Source organism: Anolis carolinensis, chromosome 3 (genome assembly GCF_035594765.1).
Source record: "Anolis carolinensis isolate JA03-04 chromosome 3, rAnoCar3.1.pri, whole genome shotgun sequence".
Classification (NCBI taxonomy): domain Eukaryota; kingdom Metazoa; phylum Chordata; class Lepidosauria; order Squamata; family Dactyloidae; genus Anolis; species Anolis carolinensis.
In genome coordinates this window covers 229,718,575-229,736,115 of record NC_085843.1, presented here as the reverse complement: position 1 = coordinate 229,736,115, position 17,541 = coordinate 229,718,575, and the positions used below count along the sequence as shown (strand labels likewise).

Genomic DNA, 17,541 nt, shown 5'->3' with positions numbered 1-17,541 from the left:
CTTAACAGTAACAAGGTGGCCTTGAACAACACATAAACCAGGGTGGACATGACTGGTAGGTCCATGGGCAAACTTTACTTCCCCACCACCACCACTCCGGGGTGGTTGTGGTGGTGGTGTACCAATAAGCATCATCTCATTATTTCTTCTATTAAGATAGGAGACCACTAGAAGTATAGTATTGTTGAATCAAATCACGAAATATCATCCATGTTCCTGTATTCAGACACAGGTCTAAGTCTCCCTATTGTGTTAATTTATAACTGTGCAGTGCTTCTAAACTTAATTTGGAATTGTGCAACCTGTTTGACCCCCTTTTTCTAGGAAATTTGTAAATTTTGGGGACAAATTGTTCTTCATTGCGGATATTATGCAATAGGTAATTTCAACATTTATAAACCCAAGATTTGTGCCATTCAATTATATACCACATTCCTTTTGGATAAAAATTAGAGAGAATTAAGCATGACATTTGCTCTCATTCCTTGTCAGGTTAGAACTATGGATCATAATCCAATATTTGTATTAATTAATTAATTGGAACTGATAAGCAAAATCAAATATCTGAAAAAAGCATTTAAAAATGAAAAAGATGATGAAAGAAAGAAAGACAATAGGAGGAGAGAGAAATCTAAGAATTTGCTGAACAAAATGCGTTAAGAGGGAAAGATACAAATGCATACAACTCCAAATATAATAGAAAAGGCACTTTGAAGATATTGTCAAGGATATATACTTGGAAAATAATGGATTACTGTCTAAAATGCACTAGAGAGCTAGCAGACAAACTAATAAGTCCAAAAAGAAGAGCAAATGACATATAAATATATAGAATAGCTAAATGGATTAGAACATGGATTTAGATTTCAATTAAAAATAGGAAGATGCCTGAAACTTTGGTGAAAGATTCGCAAGCAATTTTTTAAAAAATGGAAACTTTACATAATCTAGAACAGAGCAACAGGATTGTAACTTCCTTATTATTGCTATTGTGTGCCTTCAGATCATTCTCAACTTGTGGTGAACCTCAAGTGAATCAATAATGGAAGTTTCTTGGCAAATTTGATTCACGGGGAGATGGCCGTTATTGCCTTCCTAGATTGACAAGAGCGAGATTTTCCCAAAATATTCCCAGTGGATTTTCATGACCGGGTGGGAATTCAAACACATAAATCATTATATCATGTATCTCTTTGCCCTATTACACTACAACATTTTATTTTTATTTTTTTGTGTCAGGAGAAACTGCAAGTCGCTCCTGTGAGAGAATTGGGTATCTGCAAGGACATTGCCCAGGGGATGCCTGGATGTTTGATGTTATACCATCCTATGAGAGGCTTCTCTCATGTCCCTGCATGGGGAGCTAGAGCTGACAGACGGGAGCTCACCCACCTCCCCGGATTCAAATCTCCAACCTTTCAGTCAACAGTCCTGCCAGCACAAGGGTTTAACCCATTGCGCCACCGAGGGTTCCAACATTTGATTATATTGCACTAATATTTTCTTAGGATTTTCTAGTGCGAACTTTGGAATCTACTGAATTTTAGGCCAATTCAATATTTTTAGTATTTGGAGTGTTAGCCAGAAAGTTTGAGTGGTAAGAAGATGACTAAATATTTTTAGTAATGGAGGGAGGCTTAAATATCCTGAAGACACCAGATAAAATCTGATTTTGGAAGGTAAGCAGAGTTAGCCCTGGTTAGTAGTTAGATCACAGTCCACCAAAAATACTAGGTGATGTAGGCTACATTCCTGAAGCAGGCAATGGAAAAACACATTCATTCTCTGAGCATCTTTAAAAAGTGGCTGGATAACAACCTAATGGGGATGCTTTAGTTGGAGATTCAGCACTCAGCAGAGAGGTGGACTTGCTGATCCATAAGGCCTCTTCAGTCTATAATTCTGTGACATTCACACACATTTTCTATGGTGTTTGACATTATTGTTGAGGGTTTATTTACTGTTTATATTGTTCTATGATTATTTGTGTTAGTGTTTTAATGTCTGTAAGCTACCCAAAGAATATTGTTCTTGGAAAACAAACACCATAAACAAAAGAAAATAAAAAAATCAATACAACCTTATTAGTATTATTGAGAACTAAATAATGAGTGCCTTATTCGGGCAACATTACTCCCTGCAGCCTTTCATTCTTCAATCACATGCAAAAAACTGTGCTACTAGTTGTTTCTTTAACTGGACAGGAATTAAAAAGGGGAAGCACAAATCTAGACAGAGAAATGATGAAATACCTGCAACAGCCTTCTTTGGAGAATCAGATAAGCTGGACATCCAGACTTCAGAGAGTCCAAGAAAAGAAGCAGCAGGGAAATAAGAAAAGCAGAAGAAGTATTAGAGATATAGAGAGAAGCAGTTTTAAAGCCCTGAAAAAATATCTTCTTTAAAAAATGTACACTGGAAACTATTTTTATACACATTACAGCAAAGAAAAGATTGAGAAGGTTGTTAAAAGAGAGAGTAGAGCATTAGCAAACACAAATGTGTTCCCATGGTAGAGCTTAATAAACAAAAGAAAGAGGCTGGGAGTTTATATAGGACTTTCACACCAGTTTAAAACCAAAGTTTTTTCTTACAATCATGGAATTATTCTCAAGATCCTTTTTGCCTTTGCACTGAAGTCAATCAGGTTGTTACTTTTAATAAATAATAGCAAAGCTATTGTATAAATGATCTGCCACACACATAGGTGGGAGTTCATTGAATAAGGGAAATATCTAAACTAACTTAAATGTTCTTAAGGAATATTCAGTTGATTATCTGTTTTTCAAGCTGTTTAATAATTTAAAATTCTATGACAATTTCATAGCTCAAGATAAAGCAGACATAAAATGCAGGTTAGTTGATCAGAACCAAAATAGCCTCCAAAACCTCCAAAATCCCCAAAACCAAGAACATGTGGATTTTTTTAATGTCAGGAGTAACTTGAGAAACTGCAAATCGCTTCTGGTGTGAGAGAATTGGCCATCTGCAATAACATCACCCAGGGGATGCCCTGATGTTTTGATGTTTTTACCATCCATGTGGGAAGCTTCTCTCATGTCCCTGGAGCTGACAGAGGGAGCTCATCCGCGCTCTCCCTAGATTCGAACCAGCAATCTTCAGGTCCGCAACCCAACCTTCAAATCAGCAACCCTTGTGTGGATAATGTTCTACTGATTACACTTACTCCCAATACATCAGCAGCCAATTAAAACTTTGATACTTTAATATTTTATCAAAGAAAACTTGAAGCTAAACAGTTCTTTAAAAAATAAACAGACTATTGCCAATTTTATAAAGAAAAATATATCAGTTTAGAAACTGTCTGGAGTGAGAAACACAGAGACGTAGCCATGGTAAATTAACATTTACCTATGACACCAAAATCCATACATATCTGTACAGAATAAACCAAAATGAAATCAGTGGACTATAAGCTAAGGATACAGGACTGCAGCCCCACGTCTGTAATACAGAGATGCAGTTAATCCTATAGGGCCCCAAGCACTACCAGATACTTAGGACATTCAGAGTCAGCTTTTTGCTACTGAAAGCAAAACTAGTTGTGAAACACTGAAAATGTAGCAGCACGAATTGTTTGCACTTAAGTAGACAAAATTTTGCAGATGAAATACTATCACTAGCAAACCAAGATTAAATTAGTTATATAAAGGTTGGACAAAGAACTGTACTACTATGCTCCTAAGAAGAATGTCCCTGTTCTGGACTATAGGCAGTTTGTAGTTTAATCTTGCTCCCTTGTATGTTGGGCAGAGGTCATTTATATCATCTACCTAAAACTTTCTTTATAAGAGACTATTTAAAGGATTAGACTTTCATATAGTTTTAATCAAGGACTAAGGAATGCCATCCTCCGCATAATATTTTATGCCCCCCAATCTTCACCCATTTGTTAATCTGAAATGAAAACGCACAAAGTTGTCTGTGTTAGTTCCCCACACTTTCAACAAAAGAGGAATTCAAATGTATATGCCACCACTAAGACCAGTATTGGGTGTTCCTGGATAAGTTTGTTTCATTATTTCTCATCAATCACGGTGTCAGCTTAGTTCTGTAAACTAGTACAAATCCTACAGCAGTACATCACATCTCAAACCTTAACACATGAAACGCTAAAGATTTAGTTGGAGCACAGCATTAGGCTGGTCCCAAAGTCCTTTGCTTCCAGATGAATCAAATAAAAAATGAGAAAAGTAAATGCACATTCCTGAGGGACAGAAGGGCATGTTCTTCTTTGTGAAAGTCTTGACCATAATAAGAAGAGCGCAAAAGTTGACTTGCCAGTGATTGTGATAGCAAGGTATTCTACATGTGCTCTGAATACACAAGGAGACTGGAATGGATTTACACAGGCTTACAGAAGCTGACTTCAGTCAGTCTAGTAATGACCAAAGTGTCCCATTGATTTCAATTGATTTATTTATCATGTCAGAAGCAAACCAAGGGTACAGTTGTAATGTATTTTAAAACACAAAGTTAAAAACTTGGCATTATACTAAATGTCATCTAACTAGTAGCTGGCCAGTTGGAGTGCCTCTGGTGTTGCTATAAGAAGGTCGTCCATTGTGCATATGGCAGGGCTCAAAGTGAATAATAATAATAATAATAATAATAATAATTATTATTATTATTATTATTATTATTATTATTTATTTATATTCCGCCACCATCTCCTAGAGGACTCAAGGCGGCTCACAAAATACTCGAAAGTGTGACACAAAATAAAAGTGCAGAACAAAACATATGCAATAAACAGTCAACACAATGTCATAAATTCACAGTACCCCCTGGTAAAAACAATAAAATACAGCAACTGCTGTAGATAAAATAGCAGTATTCGATCTCAGAATTGTAAAGTGCTAAAAAGAGTCAATGGTGGTCTGTGGTTTGCTCTTCTCCACACTCGTATGTCGTGGATTCCACTCTGTGGCCCCATTTCATAAGGTTGGCTCTGCATCTCATGGTGCCAGAGTGCAGTCTGTTCAGCACCTTCCAATGATCTCAATGACTAAATGACAATGACAAAGATTGTAGATTTAACCCATTGTTATTTTAGATGGTCTAGCATAGAGCCTTTGCCATGAGGCTTTTATTTAGAAGGAGTTCATGCATGACAGCTAAAACACTAAACCAATATATACGTACTGTGTCTTGCTATTGACGTTTGTCTGGATAAAGAGAAACAGAGGTGACTCCATAATGAAATAAAGCCACAAAATAATTTCACCCAGGGGGAGAAAAAGACTTCAGAACACCCCATCTACCCCAAACAGAGTTTGTGCAGACCATGCCAAACCAATCTTGAAAGAGTCAAAAAATAGGCAATGATGAAAAATATCTGGAATAAGAAAATGCCTAGAGCTTATGGTTCTATTGGAACCATATGCTCCCGCAGTGGCATAAGATAGTTTTTAAAATAGTATGCAACTGACCTACTTGGGGAAGGGGATTTACAAAGAAGGGAGATGAGATTTTATCCTTGAATTACATTTTGTAGGAACAGCTGAAGTGCAACCAAGTTATTCACACAATTGCCGTTTAATAAGATTGCCCAGAATGCTAATTGGTTGTAAAATTGTAAATGAGGTATTTCTCCTTCTATGCATATGTGTCCATGCTCTCTCTCTCTCTCTCTCTCTCTCTCTCTCTCTCTCTCTCTCTCTCTCTCTCTCTCTCTCTCCCCCCCCCCCCCCACCACCACCACACTGATGTCAAAAGCAACTGAGCCAAGGCAGAACACAAAAGACAGGAACTGAGAAGCCAGCAACTGGCAAACTATATTGCAGATTTCCAAATAAAATATATATGTACATATTGCAAGGATAGCAGGGCTCCCCTCATCTGACAGCAGCTAGACAAAGGATGAGAGTGCTTCTGAAGAGGAAGACAGCTAGAGTATTACAGTTTGGAGCATCTGTTTCGTATTACTTGTAAGGTATTAATTTTTTTTAAAAGAGCACAGGATTTATGTCCTAATTGGCCCATCCTCTACAACAAGGATGGGCAACCTGCAACCCTCAATTCCCAAGTGGCCCTCAATTTAATTTTGTAGGAGTGGAGTGAGTTTGGAAAGAAAGAGAAGGGAGTGGAGAAGGAAAAAACATTCAGACTTTTGGAAATAGTAATACGTCCCTTTCCTAGCAAGGAGGAACAGGCAAAGAAAGCAAGGGTCCCACAGCCTCTGCGAGTCAGGCTTGTTTTGGGCTGGCCATGAAAGTTGAAAGATTTGGGTCCAAAAATTAATTTTCCTAAATTCACATTATGTCCCCGAAGATATTACACCTTCTGCTCTATAAAATTGCCACTGCTCACAATACGCACATATATTAATACTGAGACCATCCCTTTCTCCACTATGTCATAAGAAACACAAGAATAATAGAATCATAGAGTTGGAAGAGATCGCGTGGGCCATCCAGTCTGAGCCCCTGCTAAGAAGCAGAAAAATTGCATTCAAAGCACCTCCGACAAATGGCCATGCATCCTCTGTTTAAAAGCCTCCAAAAAAGGAGCCTCCACCACACTCCGAGGCAAAGAGTTCCACTGCTGAACAACTCTCACAGTGAGGAGGTTCTTCCTAATGTTCAGGTGGAATTTCCTTTTCTGTAGTTTGAAGCCATTGTTCTGCTTCCTAGTCTCCAGGGCAGCAGAAAACAAGCTTGCTCCCTCCTCCCTATGACTTCCCCTCACATATTTATACATGGCTATCACGTCTCCTCAGCCTTCTCTTCTGAAGGCTAAACATGCCCAGCTCTTTAAGCTGCTCCTCAGGGCTTGTTCTCCAGACTCTTGATCGTTTTAGTCGGGCCATATTTTATATATTATGTTCACAATTGTAAGATTTTATCTTCTTAAATATATATACATGAAATATTAGTTAGATCATGCTGTTATAGATTTCTAATGCATCTTACTTTCAAGCATTCCATGATGTAAGCTCTAAACCACACCTAATGTTTTTCTAATAAGAAATGACAAGACAATGTGAAAACCCAACATTCAAAGTTCAAAGGCAGAGTTCATCTTTTCCTTTCTTTCAAGGCATCTTGTTGGTCTGTCAAATAGTGCCAATCCTTCCCTTGAACTGTCCCAGACAAACCAGGGCTCACTTCCATTTGCCACGTAAAAAGAACTGCCTTGTTAATAATCTCCTCTGTCTCACACAACATACTTGGTAATATTAACATCTGGCATTCATGGGAATGCTTCAGAATGGATCATGCAGGCCACAAAACCTGGTGGAGTGTGGAAGACAAATTAGAACAGAGGAAGAAAATCCCAGTAAAATCCAACTTTTTTATTGCCAGAATACTTTTCTTTCCAAATTGTAACCTCCGCAGAGGTATTACACATGCTCCATGTAAACAAAATTCAATTGGCATTTCCACAATTTGGTTTTCAGGCAAAGAAACAAATTACTTGTCTCTGGGATGCTGAGTCCCGTAGCTCAGCAAAAATAAAACTGTAAAGTTTGCCAACTATCACAGTTGCATTTTGGTTCTAGTGTAATATACCTTCTGCTTAATCCTCAAGAAAAGAATCCTGATCCTATTTAAAACATTAGGAATCTATAGGATTATTTTGTTTTGTCTGGGCACTTTAGGTCTAGGGGAAGCTTTCTGACTTCAGAAGTCGGGACAGATTGCAACCGCCACCCCACCCTTTCCCCATATGGTATCTATATTAAGGCAGCAGGCATTCAGGTCTGAAGGAGGTTAAAACACGGCTATTTTAGGGTCCAAGTGGTGTAGCTGGATACTGAAGAAAAGAGTCTGGATAACTTTACTGCTCCATCAACAATATTTACAGCTATGTAAGTTAGGAGGAAATGACAGGAATCTGGGCAAGAATTGAATGTCTGCCAAAGACAGGCAGGACATTCTGGCTCACAACCAACTGTATCACTTAGCTGATTGGGTGCATTTGCAAGTGCCTGTGTCCCTATAGAGAATTATTGATCTCTATAAAGAGATTGCAGTAATTTTGAGCAAGGGCAACAAAACCCAGGATCTTTAAAAGAAATAAGAATGGGCCTTTTTCAATACATTGTACTGACAGACTGGTTTGGAAATGTGAAAGAAAAGAGTGTATCTCACAAGTGGAGCAATTAATATTCACAAACAGAAGGTGGGTAACAACCAGTCCCATAACTCGTCCACTCACACACAAAGTCTGGCTGAATAATAAAGCAGGCTTTGTCTAATTTATAAAAGCAAATAATGTAGATTATTTATTCAATATCAAAGGTCACGTGTCATCTCATAGTGAGATATTCTGCAAACATACGCTCTTCAAACATGAACGAGAGTGTGTATTGAGTTCGAAGTCAGCCTGGGTCGGATTGAGTGCCCGACCATTAAATAACCTCGCTCGTTGCTGACCTAAGTAACCGAAAGACAGTTACATCTGTTGAGCAGGAAATTTAGGTACCGCTTTATGCGGGGAGGCTAATTTAACTAATTTACAACACCATAAAAATGTCCAGCAGCGTGCAGAAGTACTCCATCAAGGACTCAGTGCTACACACCTTTCAGGAGAAGGAACAGATATGGTGTATGTGTGGCTTTACAAATGTTACCTGACTGCAAGTCTCATCAGTTGGCATAGCTTTAAGTGGAGAATAATGGGAATTGTTATCCAACTTCTGGAAGGTCAAATATTCCCACCTCTGTTTCAGAGTGTAGAGAATAAAAAATTCTGCAAAGCATTCCTGAAAGCATGCCACCTTCAAAGGTATCAGATATATTGAATAATAGATCCCCCCTCCCTGTCCTGCTTCAGATTTTTGGCATCCACATGTCCTAAAGAAGCAGATAATATCAGATAAGACAAGGGAAAGGAAATCAGGCAAAGTCTTTGGGAAACAATTTTGCTTGTTCACTTGCAAAAAAGAAGTAAAAAACCAGTCCAAGATTCAGAATAGGGTTGTTAGCCAGTCCAAAAGTTAGGGTTTGAAGTATTTGGAACAGAACCACAGGAACACCATGCCAGAGGCAGGAATCAACTGGTTATTTCCAACAATGAACACGGATCAGAGCTGTCTCTTCGGTTGGAAGCAGACAGTTGTCCTTGATTAATTGAGCTTGTCTTTGTGCTTGACAGGAAACCTCACTGGACATCTTTGTTTTGTTCTCTTCTCTGCCTGACAAGTCAGCGGGTTTGGGGCCATGCCTCCTCATCCAACTGTTTCAGCTGTTCTGGAGGTACCTGTGTCTATCATAAAATCATAAAATTGGAAGAGACCACAAGGGCCATCCAGCTCAAGGTAAGTCCTGGTTCAGTGTGTCCTGATGCTGCCTTTTCACAGGTTGAGCTGGGGAATAATCCTCATCCTCACAGTTCGAGTCCGAAACTATGATACTCTCTTTCTCAAACATCACTAATTATACATTCTATCTTTTTTTAAAAAAAATAGCAACAACAAATTGAAAATTCTACATTGTCTTGTGACAGAAACACACACACAAACACAAATATCTGTTTCTCCTTAGATAAAAGAAATAAGTTTTAATAAGTTTTGAACTTTAAAAAAATTCCATCTATAACAGTCACTTGTGCTATTGTGTCATAAATATAGATCAGTGGTTCCCAACCTGTGGTCCATGGACCACCAGTGGTCCCCAAGAACTGAAGTATAATCTGTGGACTCACCATTACTACACCGTTACAACAAGAGCAATTGGTCTCGCAAAATCCTCTTATAGTGCCAAGGCAACAGGGATGTCGGGAGGGGAGACGCTGACTACCCACGAAAGATGCAATAACAAGCCTCCTGACTGCTGCTTCTCCTCCCCCTCCCTCCCCCTCAGCGGAGCTGTTCCATGTGGCATCTGGAAGTGGGGTGACCTTTGTGTCTTTGTTTTTAGCTCTGTTCCTGTGGTTATTTGGGGTACTGATTCAGAAAATTCCACTGGATAGACCACATCAGCTCTAGATTATTAAATATAGTTTTCTGTGTGTGAGCAGATGGCGACTACTGGATGGCATATGCTCTGTATCAGAAACTAGAGCTGATGTGGTCTATCCAATACAATTTTCTGAATAACCAAACCGAATCTAAAGTTGACCAAAAACTGATTTGTAATCCTTTTGGTACTCGTGTTGGAGAGTGGTCCCTGATCAGAGAGGTCCTTGATCAAAAAAAGGTTGGGAACCACTCGTACAGATAGATTAAATGCATAGATGTTTAAAAGCCAGCTCATAACAGAATACTATGAGTTCAGATAAATCATCTATCAAGTCTCTTATCTCAAGACTAGATAACAATTGATCAAGAATGACAGACTTGTAAGATGAGGAATGACTAAATGATCTAAGCATACATTCTACAATAATATCTTACTCAGAGATAAAGCAAAAGTATCTGCTCCCTTCAGAGCAGATAAATTAATCTCGATGTGTAGGTGCTCTCAACAGTTAATTATTTTATGTTAACACTTATACTATAAATGTCAGTACAGATTGTAGATCATTCTCATATGGACCTCATGAGGCCAGGGATGTGGTGGTATGGGGCCAAAATGAGGGCAGTGTTCCCCAAATAAGAATACTCTCCCCGCAATAAAATTTCATTCAGTGCTCAAAAAACTGTAACTTTTCTATTTGCTGTGTTGGCATTTCCTCAGTAACTTTGCCTGTTCCTTTTCTTTGGATACCTAAATTGTATTTCATTTGAGATTTAAAGTTGCTTCAATGCTAGAAATTTAGGAAATGAAAAAAAATCATTTGCTTCTCCCCTTATCTCCAGCTACACCTTTAGGCCACATTGTTCATGGTTGCCAACTGCCTCTTTTGTCATCTTAAGTTATTTTCTACAGACATAAAGCATTTAAGATTGAAGAGAAAACTTGCATGAAAAGACAGTGGTGGTCTTGGAATGTATACCGAGTGGTTGCGTACTATACTTCAAAATGTAATTGTATAGCTTTGACTGCCTTTTATCTGTGTGGTTCAACCATCTATATTAATTACTGATCTGTTTCCAAGCATAATGTACATTTCTGGTGTTTATTTATTATACCTTCACACTGCCTAATAACCCAACGTTTCTGGCCAGTTTATCAGAACACTAAAAGCTACAAGTGTATAAGACATTGTAGTGATATAAAAAGTGACCAGGTACGTATAACTGGAGTTGTTGTAGCATTCTGACCTGTTAAAAAGTGCTAGGAATGACAAAAACTAATTGTCTCTAAGGAGAGTAATATACCCAAATCCCATTCCTAAACTGCAAACTTGGTGGCTTAGGATAAAGTGAAGCCCTTCCAGACTAAGCCAAATGTTACTCAACTAGACAGACTCAACTAGACAAGTATCCAGTACTACAAGCCAAGTCACCAAGTCAGAAGCAACTTTGAGAGTTGGTAAAAATGTACTAACTCTGGTGACAGCTTCAAAATAAAACATATACCATTAAATGCCTAGTTTGCTGTGTATTTATTTTCATAGGAATTCAAGAAAGTTTTCTTGTTCAGAGATTTTATATTTTATATTCTATCAATCTAAATATCCTGTCGTTACTTCCTCTTCTTCTTCATTCACATAGTCGTTTTCGACTCTTCATGACCTCATGGACCAGTCCACGCCAGAGCTCCCTGTCGGCCGTCACCGCCCCCAATTCCTTCAAGTTTGTGCCAGTCACTTCAAGGATACCGTCCATCCATCTCGCCCTTGGTCGGCCCCTCTTTCTTTTTCCTTCCATTTTTCCTAGCATCATGATCTTTTCCAAGCTTTCCTGTCTTCTCATGATGTGGCCAAAATACTTCATCTTTGCCTCTAATATCCTTCCCTCCGGTGAGCAGTTGGGCATTATTTCCTGGAGGATGGACCAGTTGGATCTTCTTGCGGTCCAAGGCACTCTCAGCAGTTTCCTCCAGCACCAAAGTTCAAAAGCATCTATCTTCCTTCGCTCAGCCTTCCTTATGGTCCAGCTCTCGCATCCATAGGTTACTATGGGGAATACCATTGCTTTCGCTATGCGGACCTTCGTTGCCAGTGTGATGTCTCTGCTCTTCACTATTTTATCGAGGTTGGTTATTGCTCTCCTCCCAAGAAGTAGACGTCTTCTGATTTCCTGGCTGCAGTCTGCATCTGCAGTGATCTTCGTGCCTAGAAATATAAAGTCTGTCACTGCCTCCACGTTTTCTCCCTCTATTGCCAGTTATCAATAGGGGTGGTTGCCATGATCTTGGTTTTCTTGATGTTTAACTGCAGCCCGGCTTTTGCACTTTCTTCTTTCACCCTGGTGATGAGGCTCCTCAGCTCCTCCTCACTTTCAGACATCAGAGTGGTATCATCTGCATACCTAAGGTTGTTTATGTTTCCAGCAATTTTAACTCCGGCCTTGGATTAGTCAACCCTGCATGTCGCATGATGTGTTCTGCATACAAGTTGAATAGGTAGGGTGAACGTATACAGCCCTGCCGTACTCCTTTCCTAATCTTGAACCAGTCTGTTGTTCCTGGTCTGTGCTTACTGTGGCTACTTGGTCTTTATACAGATTCCTCAGGAGACAGACAAGGTGACTTGGTATCCCCTTACCACCAAGAACATGCCACAGTTTATTATGGTCCACACAGTCGAAGACTTTAGAATAGTCAATAAAGCGAAAATAGATGTTTTTCTGAAACTCCCTGGCTTCCTCCATTATCCAGCGGATATTGACAATTTGGTCTCTCGTTCCTCTGCCTTTTCTAAGCCGAGCTTGTACATCTGGCAACTCTCGCTCCATTGCTGGAGTCTTCCTTGCAGGATCTTGAGCATTACCTTACTAGCATGGGAGATAAGTGCCACTGTACGGAAGTTTGAGCATTCTTTAGCGTTTCCCTTTTTTGGTGTGGGGATAGAAATTGATTTTTTCCAATCTGATGGCCATTCTTGAGTTTTCCATATTTGCTGGCATATGGCATGTATCACCTTGACAGCATCATCTTTCAAGATTTTAAACAGCTCAGCTGGGATCCCGTAGTCTCCTGCTGCTTTGTTATTAGCAATGCTTCTTAAGGCCCATTCAACCTCACTCCTCAGGATGTCTGGTTCTAGTTCACTCACCACACCATCAAAGCTATCCTCTAAATTATTACCCTTCATATACAGATCTTCTGTATATTCTCGCCACCTTTTCTTGATCTCTTCAGCTTATGTTGGGTCCCTGCCATCTTTGTTTTTGATCATGCCCATTTTTGCCTGAAATTTACCTCCGATGTTTCTGATTTTCTGGAAGAGGTCTCTTGTCCTTCCTATCCTATTGTCTTCTTCCACTTCCATGCATTGCTTGTTTAAAAATAGTTCCTTGTCTCTTCTGGCTAACCTCTGGAATTGTGCATTTAGTTGGGTATATCTCCCCCTATCGCTGTTTCCTTTCACCTTCCTTCTTTCTTGGGCTTCAACAGACAACCACCTTGCCTCCTGAACAATGTTGTGAACTTCTGTCCATAGTTCTTCCAGGACTCTGTTTATTACATCTAGTTCCTGAAATCTATTATTCGCTTCCACCGCATATTCACTAGGAATATTTGTGAAATCATATCTAATTGGTCTGTGTATTTTCCCCATTCTCTTTAGTTTGATTCTAAATTGTGCAATAAGAAGTTCGTGATCTGAGCTACAGTCAGCTCCAGGTCTTGTTTTCACCGACTGGATGGATGTCCGCCACCTTTGGCTGCAAAAGATGTAGTCAATCTGATTTCGGTGTTGACCATCTGGTGAAGTCCATGTGTAAAGCCGTCTTTTAGTTTGTTGGAAAAGGGTGTTTGTTATGCACAGTGAGTTTTCCTGGCAAAATTCTATCAGCCTACGTCCTGCTTCATTTTGTTGTCCTAGACCATGCTTGCCTGTGATCCTGGTTGTTATTACTAAGTAATATATATTTATGAAGGAGTCAGAATTGGAATCAGACATTGGAAAACACAGGAATCAGAGTTGGAGATTTGGGATACTGGCTTCAATGTTCTGCAAGTATCCCCAGGATTTGTTACTCTTCACCCCATCCACTGCACTGCCTAAGTACTACTGCAGAGCATCTTCCACCTTCTTTGTATCAGAGGAAAACAGGACAGAAGCTGGATCCAATTCTCATCTTGGAAACACCTCAGTCCTGGAGAACCATGTAAATGTTGTAAAATATGGAAAATAAAATATAGCTCTGGGCAACCCTATAACACAGCCACCACCTAGCACAACAATCTGCCAGCACCACTTTCTGGAACTGAACACTCAAGTAAGAATAGAACTACTGCAATATAGAATTCAGGTTGCATTTTCCAGAAAGGTACCATAATGAGTGATAACAAAAACTACAGAGAGGTCAAAAAGAGGGAAGATAATCATAATGCCTTGCCCCTCTCTTGGTAGTGGTCATTTTGTGGAGGAACCACGTTACTTTTGTCCCAAAACCGATTTCCAGATGTATTCAATTTTCAGGCCTAGGTTTCAGTGTGTAACAGACTGTTTCTACACCAGCATGAGAAATCATGTACACGTCTAAATGAAGGGCTCTTCCACTCTACACAATTAAAATATGATGATTTCACTTTCACTGCCTTGGAAACATCCTGTGGAATCATAAGACTTGGAATTTGATGAGGTACTAGACCAGGCATCATCAAAATCTGGCACTCCAGCTGTTTGGGTCTCTAACTCCCAGAATTCCTGACCATTGAACAAGCTGGCTAGGGCTTCTGAAAGTTGGAGACCCAACTTTCCAACTTGATGATGCCTGAACTAGAGCTCTCCCTTTTTAAAGTACAAATCCCAGCATTCCATAAGTTGCCATAGCAATTAAAGTAGAAGCACAATAGTATAAAAGACATGAAAAATATGAAATGGGTTCCATTTGGAAGTGTGTAAAAGACAACAAAGCACTGATCAGCATCCACTATGTTTGGTCAACATCATTACGCACGAGACTGAATTATGTACATTCCTAGTTGGAACAGATTAAGCACTCCATCTTAAAGTCATTACTAAACTGCTTGCAAACGAGGGAATAGCTCTTAAAATGTTCAAGTTGTCAACTAGAGAGGTTCGAATTTTAAAGGAGCCTGCCAAATGAGTTTTAAGCACTGTAAACAGTTGGCTGGCATCGGCTGAAAAACTAACATTGAAGTGTGAACCTTAAAGAAGTCATACCAGGCACTTGCGGTTCATATACTAAATTAGCATTTCCAAATGCTCCAAGCCAGACTAGAACAAGTCACACAGCTAGGAAAATATTTCAGAAGAAAAGAATGCCAGAAGATGCTTCAGCTGCCAAATCGAAACATAATCCCCCTCCTCCAAAAAGCCTTGCTTCCAGCAGGCTCTAGTCACTTGTTAAAAGGCCTAGATTGCTCAGATGGATACATAAAACAATACCCGTACATTGGGTTTATTTTCTCTCAGTTATTGTGACATTTTGTTCTTGTGTAAAAAGATTATATACTACCAAACTGCGAGAAGAAATAATGTACTAAATGTATACTACAAGACTGCACCAAAGTTGCTACGTTCTAGTTGATGGGAAATTCTATTCTCTAGAAGAGAAGCAAGATGCAACCACATTTCACCAGCAACAACTGAGAAATAGCTGGGCTTTATCTCAGATTATACCAGAGTTCACAAGTTGGAAAAGAAGAGGAAGGAGGCATTTCTAGTCCAAAATCTCTTCAAAGTAGCATGTTTATAAGGCTGCTAGAGTACCTGTCCAGGGATCATCACCATGTCCATGCCAGAAGTCTAACAACCACTAAAGCCTGCAAGAAATGCATGACATTATAGGGTATTCCACTACTGCCCCATGCATATCTTTAAGTCCTACAGCCTGGTGTACTCTCCCTTTATCTCTCTCTTCATAGAGCCAAATGACTATCTTCTTTCTCTATCAGAATTAACATACTGTATGCCATACATGGTACAGAATTTACCTAGTCTTTGGGAATATCCATCCACCCCGTTAGATCTATGCAACATTATTTTATTAGGCCTCTCTCCCTTTTCCAAAAAATATAACCTCCATTTTTAAAAAATGCAATAAAAAAGATAAGAAAGATGCATGGATGACTGTGAGAGGGTTTTTTTTATGTCAGGAGAGACTTAAGAGACTGCAAGTCACTTCTGGTGTGAGAGAACTGGCCGTCTGCAAGAACGTTGCCCAGGGGATGCCTGGATGTTTTGATGTTTTTACCATCCTTGTGGGAGGCTTCTCTCATATCCCTGCATGGAGCTGGAGCGGATAGAGGGAGCTCATCCTCTCTCTCCCCAGGTTGGATTCGAACTGGCAACCTTCAGGTCAGCAACTCAACCTTCAAGCCATCAGTCCTGCCAGCACAAGGGTTTAATCCACTGTGCCACCGGGGACACCCTGTGAGAGGGGTTATAGCAGGATAAAAGTACTATAGCCCAGAAGTAGATAGAATATGTATTTGCATGCAGAAGGCAACCTCTTACATTTCCAGTTAGCAAGACCATGTGGCATACACTATATTCAGATCCTGAATTGTCACTGTCCCTCTAAACCTTTGTGTTCCTAAAAAAGATATGTGCTTTTCCTCTGTTGTAAGTTGGCGTTAAAGGCAAAATCTCAGAATGCTAACAGCATGGATGTGCTTTAGTGAAGTTTCAGAGATATATAAGAACATTTGCCCTGCATCAAATAGAACCAGTAAGCTTTCACACAATGGCTGCTGTGTTTATATCTCTATATAATCTGATCTGGCAAGAGTCATGGGAATTGCATCAGCTCTGCCCTTGCGCTCCAAGGGTGATGGGAACATCTCCCTTGCTTCAGGGTATCCTAAGAAGGAATGCACCCCAGATTGTACCTCAAGTTATTAATACTAAGATATGTCCAAATGTACTTCAAGGATGTTTTTCAGACAACCTTTTCAGGGTGCCTTTTTTAAACTAAAGAAATCAGTCATCCAACATGATGGACTGAATATTAAGCATATGCCTTTCTTGTAAAGACCAATCTTTCCCCTCTATCAAATAAAGCACTGCTCTGGGTGGGGGACAATGGCTTGTTTTTACATAGCAGCTGTTCACTGGAAGCAATAATAGGACAAGCTATACAGAAAATTAAAAAAATATTGTTTTATACATCCCAGTTTTGCTTGTGCCAGATTTTAGAATTTTACAAACATCCATGTATTTCCTCCATTAGTAGTCTATTAGTACTGTTGTTATACATGAACCTACCCTACAGAAGACCTTCCAAACATGTTATCTTCTAGATGTTTTAGTCTTCAGTTTCCATTATTACATGCCATATGGCTCTGTTATCAAAGATGGATGGAAATCCCAAAGATCAGAAAGGTACCAGGTAAGACAAGGCTGCCGTAGGGCAAGAAATAATTGAGCTGGAATATGAAGGTTTGCTAGCATAATGTATATGAAAAGCTGGGGATATAACCTCATCTTATTCTCCCTTTGAAACATCTTGCCAAACAAAACCAGATGAAGACAACTGACATAGCACAAAAATGATCCTTTCAAAAGATGGGAGTTTCTTTTATTCCTCATCAAAGCTCCTGGAGACAGGGA

The 17,541-nt window shown here is 39.5% G+C and overlaps 1 protein-coding gene across 7 annotated transcripts in view; it reads right to left on the bottom strand.

The window, feature by feature from the left end:
- sh3pxd2a (SH3 and PX domains 2A) overlaps positions 1-17,541 on the bottom strand; it is a 304,174-nt gene that overhangs the window by 107,609 nt on the left and 179,024 nt on the right. For 4 of the 7 annotated variants that reach the window (XM_062976295.1, XM_062976293.1, XM_062976298.1 and 1 more), the window contains one exon: positions 2,253-2,297. The exons of the other annotated variants lie outside the window; for them this stretch is intronic. In XM_062976295.1, coding sequence (XP_062832365.1) covers positions 2,253-2,297 — 45 coding nt within the window. The remainder of the gene's footprint in view (positions 1-2,252; positions 2,298-17,541) is intronic. 7 annotated transcript variants of the gene reach the window in all.